Source organism: Musa acuminata, chromosome BXJ2-11 (genome assembly GCF_036884655.1).
Source record: "Musa acuminata AAA Group cultivar baxijiao chromosome BXJ2-11, Cavendish_Baxijiao_AAA, whole genome shotgun sequence".
In the NCBI taxonomy this organism is placed as follows: Eukaryota; Viridiplantae; Streptophyta; class Magnoliopsida; order Zingiberales; family Musaceae; genus Musa; species Musa acuminata.
In genome coordinates, this window is record NC_088348.1 from 16,505,118 (window position 1) to 16,516,281 (window position 11,164).

At 39.6% G+C, this 11,164-nt stretch overlaps 1 protein-coding gene across 1 annotated transcript; it reads right to left on the reverse strand.

Moving 5' to 3' along the window:
* Nucleotides 1-9,031: 9,031 nt before the first annotated feature.
* On the reverse strand, nucleotides 9,032-10,773 carry LOC135627515 (uncharacterized; the record flags this gene model as incomplete). Its single annotated transcript, XM_065133642.1, has 1 exon — nucleotides 9,032-10,773. A coding segment is annotated over exon 1 (1,140 nt), but the record flags the coding sequence as incomplete, so codon positions are not given.
* Nucleotides 10,774-11,164: the final 391 nt, after the last annotated feature.

Here is an 11,164-nt window from a genome sequence, read left to right on the forward strand (position 1 = left end):
ACATATGAAACGGAAGTCTCCGGTAGACTTCTAGTGGGGATCAGGATCCAATCAGCGTCTTAGTGTAATCTCAAGGGACTCGATCAATCACACTAAGCCTAAAAGGTATGTAACTTTTGTCGATCACAACTCCTTATGATTCTCGTCCTGTTCGGCCTCCAAATCACCGTGGTCTCGAGGGACTCAACCAACCATGATGCTCGGTTAAGTCAACACCTTCGTTACAAGGTAAGTCTGATTTGATGATATACCCTAAGGGACTCGACCAAGCATACCATGTCCTCAAGTCACCGGTGACATCTCTATGTTGTAAGCAAGATAGCGAATCGTGATATAGGTGAGTCTCGAGGGACTCGACCAACTCAACCTACACCGAGAATCGGTTCCTACTTATAACGATGGAAGGCCACGTGGGTCAATCTAATTGCCTCACGTTTACCGACTTAATATTATCGAGAGAGATGTTTCTATGATTTGGTCTCCTAATATGACATGTCACACATATACATATTTAATATATATCTACATCGCATGCAAATATATATACATATCTAGTATGTGTATAAGCAATCATACCAGATGATCATGGACCACAGCCTAATATGATCAAGGCCGAGCCAGTAGGCCTAATCACTCACATCAAGATCTATGTGTACAACGGTGCATCTCCATGCCTTGTGATCGTCCATCTTTGTTAGGATCAAGAGCACTAAGAGGGGGGGGGGGGTGAATTAGTGCTGCGGAAAACTTTTGAAGTTTAAAACTGTGTTCGTACGATGAAATTGTTTCCGACGTAAAACCATTTTCGGAAACTTAACTTGAAAGCCAGTTCGTAAAGGAGTGCGACAAAAGTAAAGAGGAAGTAAAGTACATATGGAGGTTTGTAGTAAGGTAAGCAGCAAGAATAAATGCAAACCAGAGAGCATCGTAATTTTAAAGTAGTTCGGTCAATCTTGACCTACATCCACGTTTGGCTTCGTCCTCCAATGAGGTCACCGACGTCCACTAGAGGCCTTCCTTCAATAGGCGAAGGCCAACCACCCTTTTATAGTTTCACTCATTTTGACGGGCTTAGGAGACAACCTTTACAGAATTTCACTCCTCTCTTGAAAGCTTAAAACTTGGAAGAAAAGAGGGAGGAGAACTTCTAGCCTTTATAACACTTTTGAGCTCTAAAAATCACATAGTAAGATTGGATTTTCGGTGCCCTTTCATGTAGGAAAGGGTGGGGTATATATATGCCCCAAACTGGTTTGAATTTGGAGCTAAAAAATATCATTTCCTGGATTTCCGAGGTCCTGGCGGTACTACCTCTTGACTGGGGAGGTACAACCGCCTGGCAGCTCAGCGACTGAGCCTCTAGGTGGTGCCACCGCCTAACAGGGGTGGTTCCACCGCCCAGTGTCTCTCGGAGACTGAGCCCAAGCGGTGCCCCCACCTGACTAGGGTGATTGCACCGCTTGGCAGAGCTCGGAGATCGAGTTTAGGTGGTTCCACCGCTTGTCAGGGGCGGTTGCACCGCCCTGCCTAGCTCGGAGACTGAGCCTTGGGTGGTGCCATCGCTGGCCAAGAAATCTGGGTCCGAATGGGCTGATCCATTCAGCCCAATTTGGGTCTATCAAGGGCCCAATTGCCCAAGATTAAGTTAATGGGATCATCTCCCATTTCTAACTTAATCATCGTGCTAACTACGATATTTCTTAAGACATTTACTACAACTTGCTCCGGTGCGTCAATCGCTTCTTCTGGCGAACTTCCGTCGATCATCCGATGAACCCTCGGTGATGCTCTTGCGGACTTCTGGCAAACTCCTGGACTTACGACGATCCACTTGGCGAGTTCCGATGCACTTCTTTTGGCAAGCTCCTGGACTTCTCGGATTTGTTCCCGCAGAACCTCCGACGACCGTCCGGACTTCCGTCGAACTCTCGAACTCCAAACGTGATCATAGTCTTGACTCCGGTGCAATTCCAACTGCATGTCTTACTTTCATCGTAGTTAATCCTGCACACTTATCTCAACATATAGATTAGATAACAAATGATAATTGACTTCGTCATCAAAATCCGAGATTCAACAATCTCCCCCTTTTTTATTATGACAATCAATTGATAACGGAATTAACCTTAACTCCCCCTATCTATATGCCATACTTGAGATAAGTCATTTTTTAATTCAAAGCTTTTGAATTCAAGAGACATATTGATAAGTTAAGATCGTTTAACCTTATCAATACTGTTGAATCTCGGATTTTGATGATAAAATCAATTGATGGGTTAATTGATCTAATCCATATTATTGAGTTAAGTGTGCAGGAGTAACTACGATAAACAGAAAACATAAAGCAAGAATACCGGAGTCAAGTTCGATGGACATTTAAGAGTCCGAAGAATCGTCGGAGATGCTACCAGAACCAACCGAGAAGAAATCGGGAACCTGTCGGAATTTTTGGAAGTTCGCCGAAGAGATCGTCGGAGGTTCACGGAGATCACCGAGAAGGCTCGGCTACTTGTTAAAGTCATCACAAGTTCGGGAGCTTGCTGGGAGTCCGTCGGAAGAAGTTCGTCGGAAAGCTCGCCGGAACAAGACTCGACGTTCGCGGTTGAAAACTTGCTTAGGATGTGTTTTTTTATGTAGTTCACTTATAATTAGGATTAGAATTAAAAGATAATCTTATATCCTGGTTAGGGGCCAACTGGGCCCAAAATTAGACTTGGTTTGGGCTAAATTTGAAGCCCAACAAGTGAACCGAAGTGTCTGGCAGTGGCACCGCCCAGCACTGTCAGTGTTTGACACTGACAGGCGGTGGCACCGCCACTGACAGGCGATGGCACCGCCAGCATCGGGAACCCAACGAGAATTCAAATTTGGAGCCCAAATTTGAATCCTCTTGAGGCCTATAAACACCCCTCAAATCTCAACTGAGATTATAACTTTTTGAGCAGCAAGTGATTGAGAGAAAAGTCTTAGAAGATTCTTTGCTAGTCTTGTTTTCAATTTGCTAGTGTTCACCTCCTTCTTTCTTGCTGAAAATCTGTAAGAGAGTGAACCGCTTGTAAAAGTTGTAAGAGGGGTATTTACTGTCACACCCCTAAAAATATCCATGATATTTAAAATTTTTTTTTTTGTCTCAACTAACCCAGGATCCAAACACACGTTTGAGGTCACTAAGAAAACATTCAGATCAAATTTCACCTCTATAATCTATCAATTCATAACCCTGTGCAATTCATAAACATAGCATACATCACTCGATAATTCATGCAATCTGAACTCAACTCACCAAATAAAAATCACAATATAAATCCACAAGTGGGGAAATCTATGCAGTCACCAGAATCATCGATTTACCATAAGTTCATGTCATTACACAAATTTAATTTAACATTCCAAAATCCTATACACAAGGGATCCTTTATCTTACACAAAATCCACAGGTCCAGATTCATCGTCACATTTCATAATATGCAGAGTAACTTATACACAACTACATATATGCTAACAAAAGTTCTGCCCAACGTCTTCTAAACTCTCCACTGTCTCAGCCCATTCTTAACATTTAAGCAAGCGATACGCTATCCTGAAAAATTTATCAACAAATGGGGTGAGCATAAAGAGCTCAGCAAGTGACTAACATATCCATATCAAAATAGTACAATTTCCAAAGAGATGCAGTTTTCAAACACAAAGCAGAATATACGATTTCGTATACTTAATATCATTAGGAGCAGAAATCATAGTTGTCCTTTTTAATCATACATATTTGGTTCCTGACAGATGGGGCATAGAGTAATTGGAGCATATCAGAAACAAAGGAAACATATCGGAGCTTATCAATGGCATTTAAAATGTTCCAAATCACATCAACGACATATGGAACATTACGAAGCAAAATCAACAGTGAATGAAGCATTTCAGAGCATATCAAACTCATATGTCGTACAGAAGCTCAAACGTCGTCCTTGACGTTGCAATCATATCATAACTATCCAGAGCACGAACAGAAATAACTCACCAAAAACTCTGGATGTCATATCAAACATATAGAGGGTGTAGTGGGATCTCAGTCAGAATGTGATTCATCCATTTATGAATGACCACCTGACAAAAGTCTCCCACGTCTGGGAGCTCCATCCACCCACGTCTAGGTGAAGTCAAAGGGGCCGGCAGAGCATCGCAGGCTCTAAGCAATATCCCACAAAGCGGGACCCCACAAAGCGGGCAAATAAGCGCATACCAGAATATCCCTCAAAGCGGGACCCCACAAAGCGGGCAAATCAGCGCATACCCTTTACCATTTCTAGCAAAGGTCCAGACAATCCCACACACCAGAGTACAAGAAGGCAGTTTCAACAAAAAGTAGCATATAACGGAAGCACACGCGGAACAACCAAACGTACATGTGCCTTTTCAAAAGCAGTGTGATGCAAGGAACAAATCTCTCACAAAAGTATTCATTTTAGGAAAGAAATGAAAGCAAGAGTGTACAGGGATTCCAAGCAATTATAATCAGCTCAATTGCAATAAGAAGATTAGGCGAACTCAAGTATCCAAAGGAAATGGAACAGAATATGCGAAATCGACCAAAGCTCGATTTCGGACAGAATTCCAGTGGCACATCAAACAAATATTTCAGAATAACAATTATGCTCCAATACCCATAAGAAGGCTATGGTCGAATCATATATCAATCTATATTCGGATGGAACAGATTTCATATGAAACAGGGCTCCCAACACAGAGTTACCTCTGATTTGGTAACACAAGGTCAAAATCACAATCACTGTTTTACAGAATTTATAGGGTCGGATTCAACAGACGGTAGGGTGGGCAATTGAACTCCAAAATTTTCAAACTGTATGTCCAAAGAAATATTTTCAAATCTAGTTTCAAATAAAATCAGTTTGGTACAAATCAGAATTCTCAACAGGGAGTTATAGATAACTTAGTATCGATAGGTCAGAAATCTTGAAGTCTGTTTTACAGCATCTATAGTCTCATTTGAAAGAAAAGTTTGGGTAAGTATTCGGTGTCCAAATTCTACAAAATCGGTGTCAAAAGAAAGACATAAGAGTCTAATTACAAACAAAATAGTTCCTGCCTGAATTCACATTTTGTGCTAAAACTTATAGCCGAAACAGTGTATAGGGGTCAATATACCGAAAATATTTCAGAATCCATGGTTTTAAGTCCAAAGAGAGACATATCAGTTTCTAAATAGAAATCTTCCAATTTATTTTGAATCAACATAAAAACAGAGTCTAATACTTCTGTAGGATGGGGTTAGAACACTTGCCTTTGGAAATTTTGACCCGAAATGACAAGATTAAAGCAAGAACCCTAAAAGCCCCAATTTTCTTCCTCTTCTTCTTCTTCTTCTTCTTCTTCTTCTTTCTTTCTTTCTTTCTTTCCCTGATCACCCACGAGCTGCCTCCTCTGCTTCCTTAACAACGAAGGCAGAGAAGCTTAAGCGGTGGAATTTGTCATTTGGTGCATTTTGCAGTTTAGTCCTTGTTTTTATCATATTCACGATTAGGTCCTTAGGGTTTACATATAGGTCCTCAGATTCTTTCTTTTTTTTTTTTTTTTTTTAACAGATCTCCCAAATCTTAAAAATAAGTTACCTCTAATTCATACTCTATTTCTTTTGTCAATTAAAATAGATGCTTACATTATCACCAAAAATTATACGAACACTCGGAAATGAGGGGTGTTACACTCTCCCCCCCTTAAAAGAAAAATTTAGTCCTCTAAATTTATCGTACCTCTATTCGATGAAAAGACGAGGATACACCTTTTTCATTTCCTCTTCTAGCTCCCAAGTTGTCTCTTCTCCAGAATGATGTCTCCAATTTACTTGAACTAGTGGGACGACCCGATTCCTTAGGACTTTTTCTTTCTTATCAATAATCTGAATAGGCTCTTCCACATAGGATAGATCTTTATCGAACTCCACCAGCTCATACTTAATGATGTGAGAAGGGTCATACATATACTTTCTAATCATCGAGACATGAAATATATCATGGACATGGCTCAATGCTGGTGGTAAGGCAATCCTGTAAGCGACAGAACCAACCCTCTCAAGAACCTCAAAAGGTCCAATAAATCTTGGGCTTAACTTTCCTTTCTTCCCAAACCTTATAATGCCTTTGGAAGGGGAGACTTTTAAGAATACAAAATCTCCGATTTCAAACTCAATATCTCGTCTCCTATTATCGGCATAACTCTTTTGACGACTCTGAGCAGCTTTTAACCTTTTCCTTATAACTTGAATTTTCTCGGTAGTTTCTTGTACCTTGTCCGGTGCTAACAACTTTCTGTCCCCAACTTCCTCCCAACATATAGGTGTTATGCACTTTCGCCCATATAAAGCTTCATACGGAGCCATCTGAATACTTGAATGATAACTATTGTTATACGTGAACTCGACAAGTGAAATATCCTTATCCCATTCACCTTTCCAATCCATAACATAGGCTCTAAGCAAATCCTCAAGTGTTTGAATTGTTCTTTCTGACTGACCATCAGTCTGAGGATGATATGCAGTACTAAACTTAACTTTAGTGCCCATAGATTCCTGTAACCTTCTCCAGAATCTAGAGAGAAATCTGGAGTCTCTATCAGAGATGATCTCCTTTGGAATACCATGAAGTCTGACTATTTCATTAACATATAAATCTGCAAGTCTATCAAGCGAATAAGTCATATTAATCGGAAGGAAATGTGCAGATTTTGTTAACCTATCAATGATAACCCAAATAGCATCATGCTTCCTCGAGGTTCTGGGTAGTCCTGAAACAAAATCCATAGTAATACATTCCCATTTCCATTCCGGTATAACTAAAGGTTGCAGCAACCCTCCAGGTCTTTGGTGTTCTACTTTGATTTGCTGACACGTCAAACATTTTGAAACATACATTGCAATTTCCTTCTTCATGCCTTCCCACCAATAATAACTTTGAAGATCTCTATACATCTTAGTGCTCCCAGGGTGTAGGGCGTACTTTGAAGTATGACTTTCATTTAGGATTTGATTCTTGATATCTAGTTCATTTGGTACACATACTCTCTCCCCAAATCTCAATAGGCCATCCTTTGAAACTTGAAATTGTGGCTTCAATTCCTTTTCTACTTCACTCCTCAAGTAGATTAAGTGTGGATCTCGTAATTGTCCCTCCTTAATTTGTTGCATAAGATCAGACTGCATTTGAATGGAGGCCATCAAAATCATCGAGTCTTGCTCTTTCCTCAAAGCTTTCAAATCAAAATTTTCTTCTATTAGCTTCCATTGCTTCACGACCAGACTAGCCATAAAACTTGTAGATTTTCTACTAAGTGCATCAGCTACAACATTGGCCTTGCCCGGGTGATAACGGATGGCACAATCATAATCCTTCAGAAGTTCTATCCATCTTCGCTGCCTCATGTTCAACTCCTTCTGAGTGAAAATGTATTTTAAACTCTTGTGATCAGTGAAGATTTCAAACTGTCGACCATACAAATAATGTCTCCAAATCTTTAGAGCAAAAATGATTGCTGCTAATTCCAAATCATGAGTTGGATAATTCAATTCATAACCTTTAAGTTGCCTAGAAGCATAAGCAATTACTCTCCCTTCCTGCATCAAAACACATCCTAGCCCCTTTCTTGAAGCATCAGTATAAACTACAAATCCCTCACTACCACTTGGAATAGTGAGAATAGGGGCACTAGTCAATCTTCTTTTTAACTCTTGAAAGCTTTGCTCACAATCATCGCCCCATACAAATTTCATATTCTTCTTAGTGAGTTTGGTGAGAGGTTGAGCAATTCGAGAAAATCCCTCCACAAATCTCCTGTAATAACCTGCCATGCCCAAGAAACTTCTAACCTCTGTTACATTTGTTGGTACTTCCCATTCAACTACAGCTTCTATTTTCCTTGGATCAACAGATATACCCTTCCCTGAAATCACATGACCTAAGAAAGCAACTTCATTCAACCAAAATTCACATTTGCTGAACTTCGCATACAACTTCTTTTCTCTCAGTATGGACAACACATCTCTCAAGTGTTCCTCATGCTCCTGGTTACTCTTTGAATACACCAATATGTCATCAATAAATACAATTACACAGATATCCAAGAGCGGTTGAAATATCCTATTCATTAGTTCCATAAAAGCTGCAGGGGCATTTGTCAAACCAAACGGCATCACCAAGAATTCATAATGACCATATCGAGTTCTGAAAGCTGTTTTTGAAATATCCTCCTCCTTGATCTTTAACTGATAGTAACCTGACCTCAGGTCAATCTTAGAGAATACTTGTGCACCCTGCAGTTGATCAAACAAATCATCAATTCTAGGTATGGGGTATTTGTTTTTGATGGTCACCTGATTCAACTGTCTATAATCAATACAAAGCCTCAATGTTCCATCCTTCTTCTTCACTAATAGTACCGGAGCACCCCATGGGGACACACTGGGTCGTATGAAACCCTTATCTAATAATTCTTGTATTTGCTTCTTTAATTCTTCAAGCTCAAGTGGTGCCATTCTGTAGGGAGGCTTAGATATTGGGGCGGTACTGGGGACTAGATCAATAGCAAATTCACCCTCTCTATCTAGAGGTAAACCAGGCAAGTCGTCTGGAAATACATCAGGGAATTCTTTGACCACTGAAATTTCATCAAGGTGGGTTTCCTGATTTGAATGCTCCTTTACACACACCACATAACAAAAACAACCTTTCTGCATAAGATGATAAGCTTGAAGTGCGGATATTAAGCAAGGAGGCAAATCATGCTTAATGCCCTCAAAGAAAAATATAGGCTGATCTGGTATGCAGAAAGTAATTATTTTTTTGTAACAATCAATACTAGCGTGATGAGAAGATAACCAATCCATGCCGAGTATAATATCAAAGCCCTGGATCTCTAGGAGAATCAAATCAGCAAGGAATTCGTGGTCTCCAATAGAGATCAAACAAGATGGGTAGACCAAGTTTGTTGCCAATGAATCTCCAACAGCAATTGTTACATATAACATATAATCCAGGGATTTAGGTGGAATATCCAAGTGACAAGCAAAGTATTTTGAAACAAACGATAAGTTGGAGCCGGGATCAAACAAAACTTTTGCATTTCTTTTAGAAACATGAAGAATACCTTCCACCACTGATTTAGAAGCTCTAGAATCTTGTTCAGTGATAGCGTATACTCTAGCATGGGCTGAGGGTCTAGGAGACAGTGGCTCTCTTTTCCTGTTCAGTGGGCAATCTTTTATTTGATGACCTAGCTTTCCACAATTAAAACATGCTCCAGTCACCCGAAAACACCGACTTGTCTCATGATTTAATCCGCATTTTTCACATAACTGAGTCCTCCCCCATGGTTTCCTTTTCTCAAATCCAGATGTCTTAAACCTCTTGTTACTATCTTCGTATTCATTTTCTCTCCTGCTTTTGCTAGTAAATTTGTTCCTTTGGTTCTTGCCAATGATTTCTTGAATTTCCTCCATGTCTCTTTCAATTTTCAAAGCTCTTTCTACCGTATCAGCATATGTTTGTAATTTTAAAGCTGACATTCGGCTTCTTATTGCCGGCCGTAATCCCCTTTCAAACCTTCTTGCCTTTCTAGATTCATCATCAGTCATATGTGTGGCAAACCTGGAGAGCTCAGTAAATTTAGATTCATACTTTGTAACCGTCATGCTTCCCTGGATAAGATTCAAGAACTCCAATTCTTTTTGCTCTCTCATGCAATCTGGAAAATATTTGTCGTAAAACTTTTCTTGGAATAACTTCCATGTCATTGGCTCATGTTTGATTTCAGACATCCTCTTAATCATTCTCCACCAGTGTTCAGCTTCTCCTTCCAGCATAAAGGTGGCAAGAAAAACCTTTCGTTCATCAGAGTAACTTAAGGCATCAAATATTTTCTCTATCTGCATCATCCATCGTTCCGCCACAATTGGATCAGACTCACCACTGAAACTGGGAGGACTAAGCTTCTTAAACTGTCCAATTCCCAACCCCGTCTGGTTTGATGTCTCTGTCCCATCACTATTTCCTTGTTGGACAGGTTGTTGTTGTTGTTGCATCACTTGTGCCATAGTCTCCAAAGTCCGCATAATACCACTCAATTGATCAGCAGTAGATGCAATAGGAGAACCAGATGATCTCGTCATCCTCGCTTCCTAAAACATCAAAAGAACATTTTCTTTGATCAATCTCTAATGACAGTCAATAAACCTCAAATAAAGATAATATTCTTAGTGATTCTCAAATCAGGCTCTGATACCACCTCTGTCACACCCCTAAAAATATCCATGATATTTAAAATTTTTTTTTTTGTCTCAACTAACCCAGGATCCAAACACACGTTTGAGGTCACTAAGAAAACATTCAGATCAAATTTCACCTCTATAATCTATCAATTCATAACCCTGTGCAATTCATAAACATAGCATACATCACTCGATAATTCATGCAATCTGAACTCAACTCACCAAATAAAAATCACAATATAAATCCACAAGTGGGGAAATCTATGCAGTCACCAGAATCATCGATTTACCATAAGTTCATGTCATTACACAAATTTAATTTAACATTCCAAAATCCTATACACAAGGGATCCTTTATCTTACACAAAATCCACAGGTCCAGATTCATCGTCACATTTCATAATATGCAGAGTAACTTATACACAACTACATATATGCTAACAAAAGTTCTGCCCAACGTCTTCTAAACTCTCCACTGTCTCAGCCCATTCTTAACATTTAAGCAAGCGATACGCTATCCTGAAAAATTTATCAACAAATGGGGTGAGCATAAAGAGCTCAGCAAGTGACTAACATATCCATATCAAAATAGTACAATTTCCAAAGAGATGCAGTTTTCAAACACAAAGCAGAATATACGATTTCGTATACTTAATATCATTAGGAGCAGAAATCATAGTTGTCCTTTTTAATCATACATATTTGGTTCCTGACAGATGGGGCATAGAGTAATTGGAGCATATCAGAAACAAAGGAAACATATCGGAGCTTATCAATGGCATTTAAAATGTTCCAAATCACATCAACGACATATGGAACATTACGAAGCAAAATCAACAGTGAATGAAGCATTTCAGAGCATATCAAACTCATATGTCGTACAGAAGCTCAAAC